The following is a 20,601-nucleotide window of genomic DNA, read 5'->3' as shown; positions in this document are numbered from 1 at the left end:
CGAATTGCAGCCTGCAATTTCTGGAAGTTTGTCCAGAGGAAGGAGCTCTCTGGCTAAGGCCGAATCCAGAGTCAGACCCAGCTTTGTAGACAGAACCAGAGCAGACTTCTGAAAATCCAGAATCCACTTGAACTCCTGCTGAGTTTGTATGGTGATTTCCAGGTTTTCCATCAGAGCAAAAGGAGACCCTGCTCGCAGAAGATCATCCAAGTAGCCCAATACCACTATCCCCCATTGGCGTAACAGTGCTAGCACCTGGGCTAACACTTTTGTGAAGAACTGAGGAGCAGAAGCGAGACCAAAGGGCAACGCCACAAACGTATAATGCTCCTCTCCCATGGCAAAGTGGAGGAAGCGCTGGTGACTGACACATATTGGAATGTGAAGGTGAGCATCCTTGATGTCGATAGAGGCAAGAAAATCTCTCTGATGCAGGGATGCCACCACCATGCGGAATGGACTCCATCCTAAACTTCTGCACCACACAAAGCAGTTCAGCGCCTTGAGGTCCAGGATTGGACGCACCTTGCCTTGCTTCCTGGGCACTGTAAACAGGTTTGAGTAAAACCCCTGAAAATGTTCCGAAGTCGGAACAGGGACAATCACCCCTTGAAGCAACAGGTCTTCTACTGCCTCAGACTGTAAACTGTCCGGGGACAGGCACAGGCTGGAAGTAAAGAATCTTGCCGAGGGACAAGAGTGGCACTCGATCTTGTAGCCGGACCGAATGAATGTGGACCCACTTGTCTTGTACAGGATACTCCACATGTCCAGAAACCAAGGAGGCCCTGAAAGGTTTCGAGCCCTTGTCAGTCGACCTTGAGAGACGGAAAAAAACTTCCTATGAGCCGGGGAGGGCCCACGCCTATTCTATGACAAGGTTCCTTGCCCTTAGTAGCCTGCGGAAGAAAAGTACTCTTTCCCTCTGTAAGATCTTTAATCATGTCATCCAGGGTAGCTCCAAACAGGCGATCTCCTTGAAAGGGGAGATCAGTCAAGGCTTTTTTAGAAGTCTGGTCCGCAGACCAGCATTTGAGCCAAAAGACACACCGAAGGAGCACTGCCGAAGCACAGCCAAGCTGCATCCAAAGAGGCATCGCAGATTGTCCGCCAGCTCAGCAAAGAGGGGGGTGGGGAGTTTTTTTTCCCTTCAGGTCAGGTAAAAACTTACCCCACTCAGAGTTTGCAACACCAGGGCAATGGTAAATACCGGCCTCAGTGCCGAACCAGCCAGAGTGTACATGTTGTGGGCCACAGCTTCCGCCTTCCTATCAGCCGGATCCTTAAAGGCCGGGGACTCTTTGAACAAAGGCAACCATGATTCCGGTTGCCTTGTACAATCTGGAAACCGGAGGGTCCACCAGCAGTGGAATAGTCCACCTCCTAATGAAGGACTCCTCATATGGGTAAGGCCTATTAAATCGGCTGGTGGCACAGTCAACTTCTTAATAAGACACCTCATAGAGGTACCGCATAGCAAATCGCTTAGGAACCACATGGGGACGTTTAAGTCGTTCCCCACTCTTAACGACAATTCTGTCAAAATTGGCACTCACAAACCATCTAGAGCGGCAAAGGTGTTTCCTAAGGGAACCTGCGCCTCCGTTGCAACTGCATCCTCCACCTTTAAGATCTCTAGCACAGATACAAACTACTTCCACCAGCACCTTTTCGTGCGCAGTAGCAGATGTGGAGGAATCATCCTCACTAGATGAGGTTTCGGGGTGCATTGTCACAGACCCAGCAGGGTGACCCACGTCCCCAGCGGCCGAATCAGATTCAGGATCGGATGAGGCAGGGGACGCTTTTTGCTAGCCCAGTGCACGAAAGCTACTTCCACCTGGGAAACCAAGGACTCCAGGACCACAGTCAGTACATCGATGGATGGTTGGGACCTGGAGGGCCCCGCAGCCTCAGAGAGGGGATCAGGTGGGGAGATGTGCTCCAAAGACTCCATGAGTCACCAGGGAGACCCCACAAAAAGTGTAACACTGCAAAGGGACAACCCCCACCACACTGGCAGCACCACTCGGTCGTCAGGCACAAAGTACCATGCGATCCTCAGCAGAGAGGGCGAGAACCCCACAGGAAAAGACCGGGAGAAAAAAATATCTAAAAGAAAAAAAAGTTTCTAAGGACTAGAGATCCCAGTAGGGAACTAGATCCTTACTTCTGACTAGGCAGAAAAAAAAAAACTGAGTACCTATAGCAAAGAGGGAGTATATCCTCTGGGACTGCCCATAGGCGTAGCCAGATTTTTTTTCTCCCTAGTGCCCTACTCCTGTAGGGGGCAGTATAACCTAATGATTATGAATCTCAGAAGCTGTGCCCGTCAATGGAAAAAAAAGCGAAATTATGATTTTTACATGAATGCTAAAAATAAAATTGCTCTAGAGCTGAATTGGATATAATTTATGGACAGCCTAAATCTTTCAAGGCAGAGGCACAGGTGTATATGACTAACATAACCAAAAGGCTTTAATAGAGGAAAAACAAAAGGTATTTTATACAATCTAGACAAAATAGTTCTTTTACCACCTCCCCAGACCTAAAGACCAGGAGGTATCTATTGTAACAAATGTAACAATTACTGAAAATCAACAATTTAAACTTGGAGCCCATTCAGACAGGGGCGACACGCCTTGCCGGGGCGACCTGTGAAGTCGCCATGCACAGCGTGCATCGAGACCTCAGCGCGACTTGCACGGACTTCATATAATTGAAGTCAATGCAAGTCGCCTCCAGGTCGCCCCAAAGTAGTACAGGACCCTTTTTCTAAGTCGGAGCGACTTGTGTCTCTCCTATTAGAACGGGTCCTGTGCTAATCAATAGCAGGCGACCGACCGCGACTTGTCAGGCGACCAAGTCACCTGACAAGTCGCGCTAGTGTGAATGGACCCTTAAAAGTAAAACAACTTTCTTGTAGAGACACGCAGAACACCAGTTAAAATGGAGGTTGTACAATTAAAAACAGAGGACGACACATAAAAAAGGTACAGAGGACATCAGCTATTACAGAATTGAGAGGAAATCTCTGCCAAATGAAGGTAATTCGGTGTTGACCGCCATGTCACCAGAACAAGTGTCCCCGTTGGAAGATTTCCCCTCTATTACTTTTCCGGAGACAACCCAAAATGTAGGATTTCCTTATACCTTCACTTTTAATAAAGGTAAACAGGACAAGGGGCGAATCTCCTCAACAGGAGCACTGACAGCAAAAAACTGACAAAGGTTCTAATCCCTCCCCAATCTACCCCAAAAAATATAATTTAGCCTTTAGTTATACTTGAATGTAGTTAAATGTATTCATCCCCGAGAAGGAGACTTACAGGGAGTTACAATAACCTTGTATGAATACATAAACCGTCCAATAAAGTTTTAGTTTAAAAGTTGTACAATAAGACAGAAGGTCTTTGCGGAAGGAAAGAGGGGTTTAACCCCCATCCACAGAAAGGGTTCTTATTAAGCAGCTTGAAGGGCTGGATGGGTTTCTAAAAGCCCAAAACAAGACTACAACCTTTGTAAAATATTGATCTAGGGAGCTTGCCCACTGCCTCTGGGCATAACCATTCTCTAGTCCATATAAAAAGGATTTTTGGTGGTGTCCCTGTTGGAAAAACATCCAATCACTTCCTGTCTGGACAAGCAGGAAGAGAAAACTCCAAAGAATAAAACAGACTAGCAAAAAGGGAAAAAAAAATAAAAAAACACCTGATAGTTTATCAGTTTATCACTTCCCCCTATCAAAAGTTTTACTCAGAGTTGGGTTTTTAACACATCCCCTGCCTTTCAAAAGGACCCAATATCAAATGCGAAAAAAAAAAAAAGTGGACATTCCAACACGCCTGTGAAATTTTAAAACTTGTCAGAAACAGGCAAAGTAGCTAAAACTTCAAGCAAACTATACGTTACACAGAAATGTCACTGCCATCTTGTAAATAGAGGAGGACTCCCAAAGTGCAGTAAAAAAGGAGAGCAATTTTTTTGCTTTAACTTACATCATCGCCAGAAAAATACTGATCTATGATTTCAAACGCTAGTTTGTAAATTTCTTCATTCTCATGCTGCTGCAGTGCTTCTATCTTTTCCAAACCTAAAAGAAATAGAGAGCCAAGTGAAAATAAAAAAGAAAGCTTACCCATAAGATTTTTACCTGATGCCGCTGTTGAAAAGTAGCTTTTCCTAAATCTGGTGCACTTCTCTCGTGCCACTAGGCAGTATAATTCTTTACATGTACATTTACTGAGGATTTATAATTTGAAACATGCATGCACCTAAACAATACATTTCTCTATGCATAACTATAATACATATTTGAAAACCTAATCTGGTTATAAAGTGCCTTTTATGACAACTTATAGGAAGGCTGTGAAACCTAAAGAAAACAATGAGTGATTTTCTAACTTGCATTTAAAAGCTGAGAGAAAGTCAGAGCCAAAAAAATTTGGATTATTGGTTTACCTGTTAAAATAATTGTCTTGGAGTACATCACAGGGTAACAAAGGACTTTCATAATTATGACTATTTGGGTTATGTTGCCATCTTCAACAATCCCCACCCCAGACAAAACTCCTAGCTCAGCTAAGCCTATGGCTAGCAACCAGGATCAGTCAAAAGGGGAAGGATCTGTGTCCTGTGATGTACTCCCAAGAAAAGGATTTTACCGGTAAACCAGAAAACTGCTTAATTGAACATCACAGGACAAAGAGGACTTTATATGCGATAACTGCATTAGTCTACTTTTTTTAAAACGTTCCTTAAGCGTTTGTCAAAAGAACAAGCTCTCATGAAGTTAGAGGGCAGATACAATCTATTTACCACTGACAAGGGTGCTTACAATTACCTGCTTTTATGTAAAACCTTTATCCCAAAATAAAAAGTTTGCTGTAACTGCTTATAAAGTGTGAGCTGGAGTTTAGCTTCAATCTGTTAGTGTAATTAAATCTGCTAGTTCATGTAACACTCCCATCGACCCAAACTGACAATGCTGTTGTCCGAAGGTGCCCCCTGTGCTCCTTCATCCAGAGTGGGGGCACTCTAAGGCAGGAAATGTGTTACTGGCAAGAACAAGAGCAAAAAGGCAAAAAAACAAAGGAAAAACAAAGAAAATGAATGCACCCACCACATCTAATGATTGGTAGACCACAATGTTACATTTTTGGTTTTAATACCGCTTTAAGGTCCAGAACAGACTGGATGTCTCCATTGGCTAGGGAAACTTGAACAGGTTGGAATAGAAGCTGTGAAAACCTCTCCGTTCAGTACGAGTGCACCGACCCCTTGGATTAGCAGCCTTTCCACAGCCATAGAGAATGCTGCTCTTTTTTATGGATTAAAAAAAATTAAAGCTCCCTGTCCCCGTTAGCTCGTGCGCAGAAGCGAACACATACGGAAACCCCGCCCACATATGTAAACGGTGTTCAAACCACACGCGATCGTTAGAGCGAGAGCAATAATTTGAGCCCTAGACCTCTGTAACTCTAAGATGGCAACCTGTAGAAATTTTTAAAATGTCGCCTATGGGGATTTTTAAGTACCAAAGTTTGTCGCCATTCCGTGAGTGTGCACAATTTTGAAGCATGACATGTTGGGTATTTATTTACTCGGCGTAACATTATCTTTCACATTATAGAAAAAAAATTGGGCTAACTTTACTGGATATTTTTTAATTAAAAAAAAAGTGTTTTTGTTTTCCAAAAAAAATTGCGTTTGGAAGACCGCTGCACAAATACGGTGAGATAAAAAAAATATTGCAACAATCTCCATTTTATTGTCTAGGGTCTCTGCTAAAAAAAAAAAAAAAAACAATTTATATATATATATATATATATATATATATATATATATATATATATATATATATATATATATATATATATATATATATATATACACACATATACATATACATATATATATATATATATACACACATATACATATACACACACACACATGCAAGTGGTTAATGATAATGGTATCACTGTGCTCGATTGGCAAGCAAACCTAAACTCCATAGAGAGAATCTGTGGGGTATGGCCAAGAGGAAGAGACACCAGACCCAACATTACAGATGAGCTGAAGGCCGCTATCACTTTACAGTAAGCCAGTTCTGTAATATTTAATTGGTCTTAAGTAATGCGATTTTTGTACTTACTGTAAAATCCATTTCTCGGAGTTTGACTGACACAGTGCTCCAAATCATAACTAGCGGGTTAGATTGCCTTCTTCAGGAGTAGGACCAGGCAGAACAAAAAACACCTGGCTACGCCCATGGGCCATCCTCAGCTGATATAAACCCCCCTCTCTGCTTTAGGTAATCAGCGTAGTAATGAGCAGTATTAGAAGTATGAGAACTCCATAGAGGGGTGGGTGCTGTGTCCGTCGAAATCAGAGGAAATGGATTTCACAGTAAGTACAAAAACTGTATTTTTGTACTTACCGTAAAATCCTTTTCTACAGACGCAGCTCCATATCTTCTTTAGACCACTGGTTATGATCCTCCAATCAGGAATAGGACACTAGGCAGGAAAAAGCTTTACCATGCCTATGGGGGCTGTCCCTGCAGGCAAAACCGCACACACTGCTACAGCATCTAGTTTTGTTGCAAGCAGTGTTTAGAAGACAAAAAAACCCACACACTCAATAGCAGAGGGGCGGGTGCTGCGTCTGTCGAACTTCAGAGAAAAGGACTTTACGGTAAGTACAAAAATCCAGTTTTCTCTATCGTTCGAGAGACGCAGCTCCATATCTTTAGACCATTGGGATGTCCCAAAGCAGTATATTCAGGAGGGGTGGGAAGACAAAAACACTAAGAAGAACGTAACTCCCCAAAGGCTAAACATAGCCAACCAGGTAATCTGGAGCTCAACCAGAACTGGAGCTCACCTAGCAAAATATACACCCTCAAAAAGTTTCTCTTTAAACAGCAGCCTGCAAAACCTTGCGGCCAAAGGAGGCATTCAAAGATGCCAACACATCAACTTTGACGCCTGATGGAGAAAAGCCCAAGAGGCACTAAGCGCTCTAGTAGAATGCACCTTCACTGGGAAAGGAGGAACCTGACCCATCAGCGAATAAGCCTGAACAACCGTCAGCCTGATCCTCCTGGAAATGGTCACAGCAGACGCAGCCAGCCCCTACAAGGTCCCTTAGTAAGGACAAAAAGCATCAGATTTTCTGAAAGACTCAGTAGCCGACAGGAAAACCTTGATCGCCGGAACCACATCCAAAGAATGCAAGACAATTTCCTTAGGATGCTTGGGCTTGGGACAGAGAGATGGCAGCCTGATGTCTTCATTCAAATGAAAATCAGAAACCACCTTAGGGAGAAAAGATTGATTTGGGCAGAGTATCACTTTATCTCTGTGAACCACCAGATAAGGTGAATGGCAGGACAACTCCGCCAATTCAGATACTCTGCGGGCAGAAGTGATCGCCACCAAAAAGACAACCTTCTGAGACAATGAAAGCAGAGGAATCTACCGAATGTTCTCAAAAAGGAGGCTTTTGAAGAACAGATCATACCAGATTTAGATCCCACGGAGGAAGCGGGAACCGCCACGGAGGAGCGGGGACAGCGGAGGAGGAGCCATATGGCACACTCCCTGACTGAAGGTAGGAATCAAGGCATGCATAGCTAACAGGTGTTGAAAATATATTGCCAAGGCTGACACTTGGCCTTTGATAGTGCCCAAAGCCAACCGCTGTTAAACCTCTTTCTGCAGAAAGGCCAAAACCCTGGCAACCAAATGCAAGCGAGGGTGCACTTTTAGCGATTCGCACCATGAAATGTATGATTTCCACGTATGATGATATCTTCCTGGAAGTAGACTTCCTAGCCTTCAAGAGCGTAGGAATCAGTTAGAAAGACCTCTATCCCTCAACACCTGGCTTTCAACAGCCATGCCGTTAAAGCCAGCAACTGTGAAGCAGGATGGAAGATCGGACCTTGAGACAGCAGATCTTCCCTGAGAAGAAGTCTCCAAGGAGCATCAGCGACCAACCTTACTAGGCCCACGTACCAAGACCGATGAGGCCAGTCTAGAGCCACCAGAATGATCGAAACCCCTTCCACCTCTATTCTGCGTAGAAGTCTTGGCAGAAGTTTCAGCAGAGTAAAGGCATAAATCAGCCGATACTGACCCCAAGGAGCCACCAGCGTGTCTGTGGCGTCAGCCAGAGGATCTCAAGATCTGGCTACGAACCTCTGCACCTTCTTGAGATGAGAAGAAAATAGATAGACCTCAGGCCTCCCCCACCAAGCACACTGGAGGTGAAACACCTCCAGGTGTAGGGACCACTCCCCTTGGTCCAACACCTGATGAAATTTAGATTTTTACTTTTTTTTGGGGAGTGTTCTATAGCAGAAGGTGAAAAATATATATATATGTTTTTCAGAATTGTCGCTCTTATTTATAGCGCAAAAAATAAAAGATTGCAGAGGTGATGAAATACCACCAAAAGAAAGCTCTATTTGTGGGGGGAAAAAAAGGACATCAATTTTATTTGGGTACAGCGTCGCACGACCACGCAATTGTCCATTTTAAAGTAACGCAGTGCCGAATCGCAAAAAATGGCCTGGTCATTAAGGGGGCAAAACCTTCCGGTCCAGAACTAGACTCTTTTTTGATTTATTGTACTATTCAAGAAATGTTCTGTTCTCTGGAACTTCCATTATAGGTTTCCCTCTTGGGCTCCTCCCTCTGAAATTGGACAATCCACTGCCTGCCCGGCATGGGGACACATCGGCCGTGGGTGCACACTCCCACTTCCGGTCGCTCTAGCCCACTTCCGGGTGTGATGTTGTTCGCGTCACTGGAGGTCCAGCTATCCCATGCCATCGCCGTTCCGAAGGCTGATGCGCATATTATTGGGGTGTGCAGCCCTCTCCTCATTATCCTCCTGTGTTATTTCCTTCCATATCCACAGGTTTGAATAAAACCCTTGAAAGCGTTCCTGAGAGGGAACTGGTACTATCACCCCTTTGCGATAGCAGGTCTTGTACCGCCTCCTGTAGATCCCTTAACTGGTCTGGAGAGAGGCGCAGGCTGGATCGGAAGAATCTGTCCGATGGACGAGACTGGAATTCGATATTGTACCCTGATAGGATCAGTTTGTGAACCCATTTCTCCTGAATCAAGAAAGTTCAAGGTTCCGGAAAGAAGCGAAGACGTCCCCCCACCCCAGAAGCGGGTGAGGGCACCCCTTCATGCAAACTACGATTTGTCCACAGATCCGGACTGGCCGGTCTTTGATTTACCGGACCATGGCTTCTTGGAATTCCCAGAAGACCTGAACGGTCTCCCTTTTTCTTGTGACCCGGAGATACGAAAAAGCCGCTTATGAGCAGTGAAGGAAGGCCCCTGTCTATGACGTGGCGCCTTGTCTTTAGAGAACTGAGGAAGAAGGGTACTCCTCGAAAACCACAGCCGGCTGTTGCTTGTAGATCTCCAGGAACTCTAACTAGTGAAAAAAAAAAATCACAATATAACAATAACTTACCTATTATAGCTAAGATCGAAGTCCCAGCAGGGAACTAGGTCCTATTCCTAAACTAGGCAGAAAAACTAGATGCTGTAGCGGAGTGTGTGGGGTTATGCCTGCAGGGACAGCCCTCATAGGCGTGGTAAAGCTTTTTCCTGCCTAGTGTCCTATTCCTGATTGGAGGAGCATAACCAATGGTCTAAAAGATGATATGGAGCGGCGTCTGTCGATGAACGATAGAGAAAACAACATTTTCTCTTTCGTTCATCGACGGACAAAGCGCTCCATAAATCATAACTAGCGTGAAGTCCCAAAAAACAGTGCCAAAAGAAAAAATGAGGGGTGGGGAAAATAACCCAAGGCTAAACATAAGAGCCCTTAACCAGGACACAGGATCCCTATCTGAAAAATAAAGGTTTAAAGAAAAAACACCACTCAAGAGGAGAAAGCCCCTCTTTAAATAGCAGCCTGCAAAACTTTGCAGCCAAAAGAAGCATCCGCACATGCCAAAGCATCTACCTTATAAAATATTGCGAAGGTACGCATGGACAACCAAGTGGCCGCCTTGCAAACTTGCAATATTGAATCCTGACGACGAAGGCCCAAGAAGCATTCAGTGCCTGAGCAGAATAGGCCGTGACAGGGAAAGGTGGAACCTGACCTTTAAGGGAATAGGCCTGAGTCCCCATCTGTCTTGATTCATCTAGCCGAAGAAGCAGCCAGCCCTTTTCTTGGTCTGTACATAAAACACAAAAAGCAAGTCTGACCTCTGAAGAGACTCCGTAGCTGCCAGATACCCCAAAAATCGCACGAGCCACATCCAAGGTATGCAAGTCAAATTCCTAGGGATGAGCCGGCTTGGGACACAAGGAAGGCAACACACTGTCCTCATTCAAATGAAAGTCAGACAACTTTGGGCAGGAATGGTGGACAGGGGCGAAGAACAACTTAATCCCTATGGACCACTAAATAGGGAGTGCGACAGGATAATGTCGCCAATTCCGATACCCTGTGGGCCAAGGTAATAGCCACCAAGAATGTCCCCTTCTGGGATAATGTAGGCAAGGGAATCTCCCGAATATTTTCAAATGGAGGTTTCTGGAGAACCAAAAACACTAAATTTAAATCCCATGGCGGCAAAAGATCATACAGGTGGAGCCACGTGTGGAACTCCCTGAACGAAGGTACGAACTAAAGAGTTCGCTGAAAGAAGATTGCCAAGGCAGACACCTGGCCCTTAATGGTACTCCAGGCCAACTTCTGATCAACGCCTTGTTGAAGAAAGGTTAAGATCAAAGCCACAGAAAAGGATAGAGGATGAGCACCAATCGACTCACTCCAAGAAATGTACACTTTCCACGTATGATTGTGTATCTTGCTGGAAGATGATTTCCTCGCCTTCACCATAGTAGAGATCACTGATCCAGACAGACCTATCCCTCAGTACCTAGCTTTTAACAACTAAGCCATTAAAACTAGCGACTGTAAAGCAGGATGCTAGATCAGCCCTTGGGGACAACTGGTCTTCTGAGAGGAAGCCCCCAAGGGACCTTTACAGCCACCAGGATGATTGGAAGATCCTCGCTCTTGATTCCGCTCAGGAACTGCAAAGGAAGCCTTAGCCAGGGATGATACTGACCTTACCATGGCCCTTGGACGCCTGTGGAGTCTGTCAGGGAACCCAGTGACATCATAACGAACCTCTGTATCCTCCTGTGGAGCCGAACCTGCTAAAGGAGCTGCATGTAAGACTGTGCAAACAGAACTGTCTTGAAGGTGGATACCATCAGACTCAGAACCTGTATGCAAAATGGGAGAGAGCACTATCTGCGTGACAGTAGACGGTGAATCACGGCCCGTGGCCCCAGAAGTTTATGCAGAAGGACCACACCCTGGTCAGAAATAGAATCTGACCTAGGTAAAACAAATCCCTTGACAGGGATAGGGGGGGGATGTTAGCTGGTTCAGACATGACTTGAACCTTTACAGGATTTAAGATCTAGATCTAAAAAACCTGAAAAAGGACAAGCTTTGTCCCCCTTTGAGTACCCCCCCCCCAAAAAAAAAAACATTTTGCAGATCTTTTTGACGCTCACCAAAGAAGTCCATGGGGCCGGAAACCAGCGAAGATGTCCCCCCACCCCAATAATGGGTGAGGGCAGACTTTATGCTGAAGGGGTCTTGTCTGCTGGTCCGGGGAAAACTAGCTCTATGCTTACCAGACCAAGGTTGCCTGGAACCTCCCAGGGAAGATTTAGAAGATCTATTTCCCTTATTCTCCATCCCAGAAGCATGAAAGATTTTCTATGGGCTGAGGAGGGCCCCCTCGTCCGCAGCGAGGCTCCTTCCCTTTCCTTGACTGTGGCAGGAAGGTACTCTTCCCTTCCCCCCTCCACGATACCCTTAATGATGTCATCCAGGGTAGCCCCAAACACGGATCACCTTGAAAGGGCAGATCAATGAGAGCTTTTTTAGAGGCTTGGTCTGCGGACCAATTTTTAAGCCACAGCACGCACCCAATCACCACCACTGAACAAGAAAGTTTGGACAGCACAGGAGCTGTATCCAAAGCTGCATCACAAATAAACTGCCGCCCATGGACCAACTGGCCTGCTAAATCAACATAAGCAGTGGGGACCTGCTTACCCCCAGGCCCTGGCGCACAAGCTTGGCCCATTCAGTTAGGGTCTGAGAGACCAGGGCTGTGGCAAAGACTGGCCGCAATGCCAAACCAGGCATAGTAAACATGCTAGGTGCCACAGCCTGCTGGGTCCCTAAAGGACGGGGATTCCTCTACTGGGACCAGGATTGCTTTATTCAACATGGAAACAGGAGGAGGGTCCACCACTGGTGGACTAGGCCACTTTTTTAAAAGTTACTCCTCAAAAGGGTATCGTCCCATTCCTTACAGGAAAACCTGTCAAAATAAGGCACATAAGGAAACCCCTTTGGAGAACAATGCGACTTGTGCATACCAAACCACACAGCCACGTCCTCCATTTTAAAAATCAAACGCACTGCAGTGATAAGTGCGTCTACCAGCTTTTTCATTCGCTGCTGCGACCATGTAGGACTCAGTCTCACTATCAGATGGATCAGCGGATGCGATATTAAGTCCCCCTGGACGAGCTGCATCCACAACGGCATCAGGCTCAGAATCAAATGAGAGTCTGAGCAGGGGAAATTTCCTCCTGGGCCTTTGCCCACACGCCACTTCCACCCGGGACACTAAGGACTGCAGGACCGCCATCAGTGCAACCATGGGAAGCTGGGGTTCCGAGGGGGTCAGTAGGGGAGATGTGACCCTGAGGCTCAAGGGAAAGGAAGAGCCTCTCATCTCTCATGTGTTGCCGTCCTGGAAGGTGAGAGGAGACATTATCTTTTAGCACCACTAAAGGTTCCCCTCAAAGCTCAGGGTACTCAGCAGAGAGACAACAAGGACCCTCAAAGACTCACCCTACCGATCGGAGGAGCACCCAGAATTCAAACCCAGCATCATCATGGATGCCATCCCTGTCCATATGTCCCCGGCACAGGAAGAGGAAACCAAGGAGGAAGAGGAAACTAAGGAGGAAGAGGAAACTGAAGAACAGGATATGGAGGAGCTTCAGCATCCCCACGAGGCTTCAGTTGTCTCCAGCATCTCCCAGACTAAAAGAAAATGGCACCACGAGATCTGGCTACACAAATATGACCGCCAACTGGAGACCAGCCAGACTAAGGGAAAATGGCCACCTTTAGCTACAAACACTAAAGCATGCTGCCTAGGGGTCTCCTACACTGGGTCCCTTCAGACTACCAAGGCAGGACACTATCCAGGGGTGTCTGCTGCATTCTCTGCCCTGGGACCCCCACCAGACTAGGTCCAGATGGGGGAATAGGAGTGGGGGAAGCACAGTGAGGGATTTAAGGATGGGAGGCAGGAACCCCTCCCCAAAGAAAACCACCAAGAGGTGAAAGGGGGTAACTGCTCCAGACAGAACTCATCGCCACCGAAGTAGGGGAGCTGCCAGCCAAGGGGCTGCTGCGGCTCAGACCCAAGCCCGTTCGAATGCAACCCTGCGAGACGTTTAACTCAAAGGCCAGCCTCTGTCCATGAGGCTATGTCGCGGCCGATCTAGTACGTTAGCTGCGGTCTGCACGCGCTTGCTGGCTGGGCTAGAGGGACCACTGGATCTAGAATCTAGATTATTCAGCCTGTCGTCCAGCCCGGCAGTGGAATGGAGATCTCTTGACAGAAAAACAAAAAAGATGTAAGGAAGGAGAAAATTGCTAGGACCAGAGATCCCAGCCGGGAGCCTGGGTCCTTACTCCTGATTAGACAGATTAAAACGGATACCCATGGGCGTAGCCAGGTGTGTTTTTTGTTCCGCCTAGTCCTGGAGGCAACAATATAACCCACTAGTTATGATTTATGGAGCACTGTGTCCATTGAGGAACGAAAGAAAAATGATTATTTTCTGAGATACTGCATTTTTTACCAGCTGTAAGCCATATTTTAAAAAAAAAAAAAAAAAAAAGGAAAGAAAATGTTAGAAATATATCAGGGTGTGTAATGCATCTATATAAAATATACTTTTTGATGATATTCTAATTTTTTGAGATACACCTGTAAAATTAAATATATATATATATATATATATATATATATATATATATATATATATATATATATATATATATATATATATATATATATATATATATATATATATATACATATACATATACATATACATATACATATACACACACACACACACACACACACACTTCTTCCTCAAATCGCACCAGCTTCTCTACTTTTGAGTTGGAGAATCAGACAGATATTTCATAGTAACTGCCAGTGAGATTTCAGACTCCACTGGCCGTCTGTGGAGTGTGCTGTGATGAGCGGCTGAGAACACATTCTCTGCTCCTCATCTTGGCTACATAAACCTGTACATACGAGATCCACCATTATCCTAAGAATCATGGCTTCTCTCTTTTATAAAAGAGACACCAAAATTGCCCATGATGCCCCACATCACCCAACAGGAGCTAAAAAACAGGCTTTGTTAAAATTAAATGAGTTATAGTTGTGCAGGGATTCTTGTTTTGTGGCCAGTTTTAATTCACCCAAGGGCAGCAGCATAACCCAATTATGAATTTGAAGTCCTCTGTGTCCTGTGATGTATGATTAAAAATAACAGTTTTTAGACAAATTCCACTTAATGTACACCACTAATAACATACATTAAACAAGCTGTAATTTCACCTAGGGGATATAAACAAATAGGTTCTCACCTCCACACTCTTCTATGATCTCCGCAATTGTGCTTGCTTCTTCCCCAGCCATAATCAAAATGTTTTTCAAGCCATCCAAAACCACCTGTACAACTTGGGAGTCTTTCACAGATAATAAATTGCAAAACGGTGGGATAACATTCTGTTGTACAAGGTACTCCACCTATAAAAAGAAAAATAAAATACTATACAGGCATGTTTGTTGTGTGGCTAGTTTCAAGAACGGCATACAAAAAGGGTGGCCAGATTCAGCAGTTCTCATCTTTTCTGATATTCACAACAGGCATACATATGAACCCCTTCATGAGGATGGTAAAAAACGTCTGAACACAATTTTGCAACTTTGGCGTGTTAGTAAAACTGTACATATCCCCACGACTGTATTCCAGGTAGATTAGATCTTTTTAACTTCAGGACAAATTGGGTTCTCTGGCAAAACCGTAGAACCTTTTTCTCCGATGTTCATTGACAGATGCAGCTCTTATGATTCTTAGACCATTGGGTTATGCTGCCCCCTAAAGGAGTAGTACTAGGCCAAAAAAAAAAAAAAAAGTTCACCACGCCTAAGGGGGCTGTCCCTACAGGTATAACCCCACACACCCTGCTCCAGCATACCAGTTCGCTGCAAGCAGTGATAAAAAAGACAAACCATCCCCATATCAGAGGGACGGGTGCTGTGTCTGTCAATGGACTTCAGAGAAAAAGGATTTTACGGTAAGTTCTTACAAAAATCCACTTCTCCATCGTCCATTGACAGATGCAGCTCTTATGCTTCTTAGGCCATTGGGACGTCCCAAAGCAGTGTAGGCAAGAGGGGTGGGAAGAACGCAAACCAAATAGTTAAACTCCAAAGGCTAAACTTGGCCAACTAGGTAACATGGAGGCTCAAGCAGAAACAGACGCTCACCCATGAAAAACCCCCTAAAGAGAAACAAATGAGTCTCTTTAAACAGCAGTCTGCAAAACCTTGTGGCCAAAAGATGCATCTGAAGATGCCAACAAATCTTCCTTGTAGAATTCTGTAAATGTATGCACAGACGACAGAGTAGCCGCATTACAAACTTGCACTACTGAGGCCTGATGGCGAAAAGCCCACAAGGCACTCAGCGCTCTACTAGAATGAGTCTTCACAGGAAAGGAGGAACCTGACCCTTCAATGAATAAGCCTGAACAACCGTCTGCCTAATCCATATGGATATAGTCGCAGCAGATGCAGCCAAACCTTTAAGAAATCCCTCAGTAAGGACAAAAAAAAGCATCAGATTTCCTAAAAAAGACTCAGTGACTGTCAGGTAATCCCTGATCGCCCGAACCACATCCAGAGAATGCAAAGCAATTTCCTTGGGATGCTTAGGCTTAGGACAGAGTGAAGGCAACACAATGTCTTCACTTAGGATGGAAATCAGACACCACCTTAGGGAGAAAAGGAGGATTAGGTCGGAGTACCACCAAAATAAGGCGGAAAGGACAGTGCTGCCAACTCAAACACTCTGCGGGCAGAAGCAATTGCCACCAGGAAGGCAACCTTCTGGGATAAAGCAGAGAAATCTCCCGAATGTTCTCAAACGGAGGCTTTCAAAGAACAGAAAACCAGATTGAGATGCCACGGAGGCAATGGGGATCCTCTCGGGGGAGCCAGATGACGCACCCCCTGAATAAAAGTGTGAATCAAGGCATCAGCAGCCCACGGACGTTGGAAGTAAATAGCCAAAGCCGACACTTGGCCCTTTGTGCCCAAGGCCAACCGCTGCTCAACCCCTTTTTGTAAAAAGGCCAAAACCCTAGCTATAGAAAACAAGCAAGGGTGCAACTTCAGCGATTCACACCATGAAATGTACGATTTCCACATACAATGATAAATCTTTCTAGAAGTCGCCTTCCTAGCCTTCAACAGGGTAGGAATCACAGATTCAGAGACCCCTATCTCTCAACACCTGCCCTTCAACAGCCATGCCATTAAAGCCAACGACCGTAAAGCGGGAAGGAAGATCGGTCCCTGAAAGATCAGATCCTCCCTCAGAGGAAGTCTCCACGGAGGATCAGTGACCAATTTTACTAGGTCTGCATCCCAAGACCGACGAGGCCAGTCTGAGACCACCTGAACGGCCGGAATTCCTTCCATCGCCACCCTGCTGAGAAGCCTTGGCAAGAGTTTTAATCTGAGGGAAGGCATAGAGCAGCCGATACTGGCCCCAAGGAGCCACCAAGGAGTCTATGGCGTCGGCCAGAGGATCCCGAGACCTGACCACACACCTCTGGACTTTTTTGTTTAGGTGAGACCCAAACAGGTCTACCTCCGGTGTTCCCCACTGGACACATAGGCGATGAATCACCTCCGGATGAAGGGACCATTCCCCTTGATCCAGCACCTGACGACTCAGGTAATCCGCTTGCCAATCCTCCACACTCAGAATGTGGACTGCAGAAAGAGCTGGAACATTGTCTTTTGCCCATTCCAGAATCTCGGCCGCCAGGATACTCTTGGTGCCCCTTGATGATTGATGTAAGCCACAGCTGTGGCATTGTCCAATTGAATCCGAACTGGAGAACCATGTAACCGATTCGTCCAGTGGATCAGGCAAAGCTTGATTGCTCTGAGCTCGAGCATATTGATCAGCAAGGAAGACACTTCTGTTGACCAGGTCCCCTGGGCACAGAGCTTCCCCAGCACTCCATCCAAGCCCGACAGGCTGGCATCTGTGGTGACCACCGTCCAAAACAGTGGTAGAAAGGACTTGCCCTGACACAATGCTGGCGACTAGATCCACCTGAACAGAGCAGACCTCGTGAATCGGCTCATTTTGTCTAAAGACTGTGGATCCCTGTTCCATTTGGCAAGAATCTTTTTGCAGAGGTCTCGAGTGACTGCGCGAACTGAACCGCCTCGAAGGTTGATAGCATCAGACCCAGGGCTCTCATGCAATTCCATAGGGAGGACAGATTGGTTTCCAACAGCAACTGGATTGCTCCAGCAACTGATAGTCCACCGGAATTCCTGAAGGGTCTCAACTGTAATTGACAGGTCGCCCAACAGAGCCGAGTGAGAGGCCACTCTCAATAGGAGATCGTCCAGGTATCCCAGGATCGCAATCTTTTTGGCGCAACAAGGCCAATACCAGGTCCAGTACCTCGGCAAAGACTCTGGAGCGGAGGTGAGACCAAAAGGTAATGCCACAAATTGAAAATGCTCCTCTGCTACCGCAAAGCAGAGAAATCGCTGGTGTCCCCCGTAGAGGATGATGATGTGTAGATACACATCTTTAATATCGATGGAGGCCAGAAAATCCCCCTGATGTAAAACACACTACCACGACCAAATGGATTCTATTCGAAACTTCTGCACCCGCACAAAACTGTTCAGAGCCTTAAGGTCCAGGATTGGCCGCACTTTTCCCTCTTTCCTGAACACCAACAGGTTTGAATAGAAACCTTGAAAGCGTTCCTGCGGAGGAACCGGCACAATCATTCCTTGAGCAAGGAAATCCTGCACTGCGTCCCGGAGATCCCTCAAACGATAAGGGGACAGGCGAAGATTTCACAGAAAGAACCTGTCCACCGGCCAGGACCGAAAATCCGATCTCGTACCCATTTGTCTCGAATGAAGTCCAGGGTTCCTGAAAAAAGCGCAGACGTATCCCCACCCCAGAAAACGGGTGAGGGCGCCCCTTTATGCTGAAGAGGACATATCCGCATAACCGGACTGGCTGGTCTTGCCTGACCATGGCTTTTCAGCCCCTCCAGAAGCCTTGAACGTCTTACCTTTTTCTTGCACCTGAGGCACGAAAAAACCGTCTGAGCAGTGAAAGAAAGCCCCCACTTACTACGGGGTGCCTTACCTTTGGAGGATTGAGGAAGAAGAGTACTCTTCCCCCCCAGTTAGACCCTTGATCAACTCATCCAGCGAGTCACCAAATAATCGCTCTCTCAGGACAGGGCGATCTGTTAAGGCCTTCTTGGAAGCATGGTTGGCTGACCAGCTCTTCAGCCACACCATAAGTGTTATGGCAATCCCCACAGCAGACACTCTGGCCACCAGGGGAGTGGCATCCAAGGACAAATCTCACAGGAACACTAGGGCCTGGGCCATCTGGTCCACAAGTTCCATCAGCTCAGGGGAAACTAAGTCAGCATCTAGTTTCCCCTCAAAAACCTTTATCCATTCCGTAACCATCCGATACCAAAACAGACAAAAATCAGTTTCAGGATTGAACCCGCCCAACACGTGAAGGTGGCGGGAAAGGGGATTTCACCCGCCTGTCCACCGGGTCCGTAAACAAAGGGGAATCTTCCGCAGGCACTATAGTAGATTTGTTCAACCTGGATACAGGATGATCCACCTTAGGCGGTACCATCCAACGGTTCAAGACCGTCTCAGCAAAGGGATAAATGGTGTTTAAAAGTGCTTAGGCACTATAGCATGTGCTTGATGCGCCGCTATTGTTCATTATCCATATCATGAAAATTCTCGGGACAAGGGAAAACCTTGCCCAATTTTTGGGTTTTGCGGGAGCCAAAACACCCGGTGTCCCTGCTCATCTGCCATTTTCAAAGTTTCCCCTACTGAAACAATCAGGGCTTCCACCAAAGCGTCTTCCCGCGCTTCAGCTGAAGAGGACAGGCCATTCGTTTGTGAGGACAGCGCTCACAAGGGGGCGTCCGTGGCGTTCATATCAGTGAATCAGAGGACCCCACTGAAGACGGTGAAGGCTGTCTAACCAACACTGTCTGCAAAGGAAGAGGAAGAAGCTCTCTGCCTCCATCATTACAAGCCATGCCGCATGCCTGTCCATCCCGCGGACCTCAAAAAAAAAAAAAAAATGGCCGCTCATACATTCTCAATGGGGAAATATAGAAAATGGCTGCCCATGCAAACTAATGGGAACACAGAGATCATGAACCACAGCAAAATGACGGCCCCCACGACCCGCTATGTGGTCTCAAGGACCCCCCCAAAGAGGTCCCAGAACAAACCGGCATCTAAAAAGGTCCCTAGCCAGGGACCCACCCAGGACAATCGACCCCCATCAAATAACGGCCGCATTATTACCTTCCCAAGATAAAACCTGCTAAGGGTAGGGGAATGCCAAGGTGTACACGCCACTCCTAAACAGATCACCTCCCACCCGGGATGGGGGTGCTGTCAGCCAAGGGGAAGCTGTGACTCAGGGCATTCCAGGTCGATGCATCCCAGCAAGACTGTCCACTCACAGGCTCGTCCCCCATCCATCGGGACACTGTCGTGATGAGGCCTAGTTCTGGACTATAACCTGCTCACGCTCGTGGGCCAGGCTGGGATACTTTAAAAATCTAGATCAGGGGTGTCAAACTGGTGGCCCTCCAGCTGTTGCGGAACTACAAGTCACATCATGCCTCTGCCTGTGGGAGTCATGCTTGTAACTGTCAGCCTTGCAATGCCTCATGGGACTTGCATTTCTGCAAGCAGCTGCCAGTTTGACACTTGTAATCTAGATTATCCAGTGCGAAACCGCAGTCAGGTGTTACTTTAAGTTCCTCTGGATCTTGGCCCTCAGGATCTAACTAGTTAAAAAATAAAAAACAACAAACATTCCCTGTTACCGCTAAGACCGAAGTCCCAGCAGGGAGCTATGTCCTATTCCTAACATTAGGCAGATCAAACTGATGATAGCAGAGTCTGAGGAGTTATGCCTGCAGGGACAGCCCTCATTAGGCATGGTTAAGTTTTTTTCCTCCCTAGTGCCTATTCCTAAGAGGAGGAGCATAACCCTACGAGTCATGAAGATAAGGAGCTGCGTCTGTCCATACACGATCGGGAAACCACAACCCTTTAAATTTTTAAGGCAAAAAAAA

At 46.3% G+C, this 20,601-nt stretch overlaps 1 protein-coding gene across 1 annotated transcript in view; it reads right to left on the bottom strand.

The window, feature by feature from the left end:
• Positions 1–20,601, bottom strand: part of KPNA3 (karyopherin subunit alpha 3) — a 128,885-nt gene that overhangs the window by 7,412 nt on the left and 100,872 nt on the right. Inside the window, exons 15-16 of the mRNA XM_082245243.1 lie at positions 14,773–14,935; positions 3,999–4,093 (exon numbers count right to left, since the gene is read on the bottom strand). Coding sequence (XP_082101369.1) covers positions 3,999–4,093; positions 14,773–14,935 — 258 coding nt within the window. The remainder of the gene's footprint in view (positions 1–3,998; positions 4,094–14,772; positions 14,936–20,601) is intronic.

This window comes from Pelophylax lessonae (genome assembly GCF_965119305.1).
Source record: "Pelophylax lessonae genome assembly, chromosome: 2".
Taxonomy (NCBI): domain Eukaryota; kingdom Metazoa; phylum Chordata; class Amphibia; order Anura; family Ranidae; genus Pelophylax; species Pelophylax lessonae.
The sequence above is the reverse complement of the archived record's forward strand: the minus strand, read 5'-3'. Positions and strand labels throughout refer to the sequence as shown.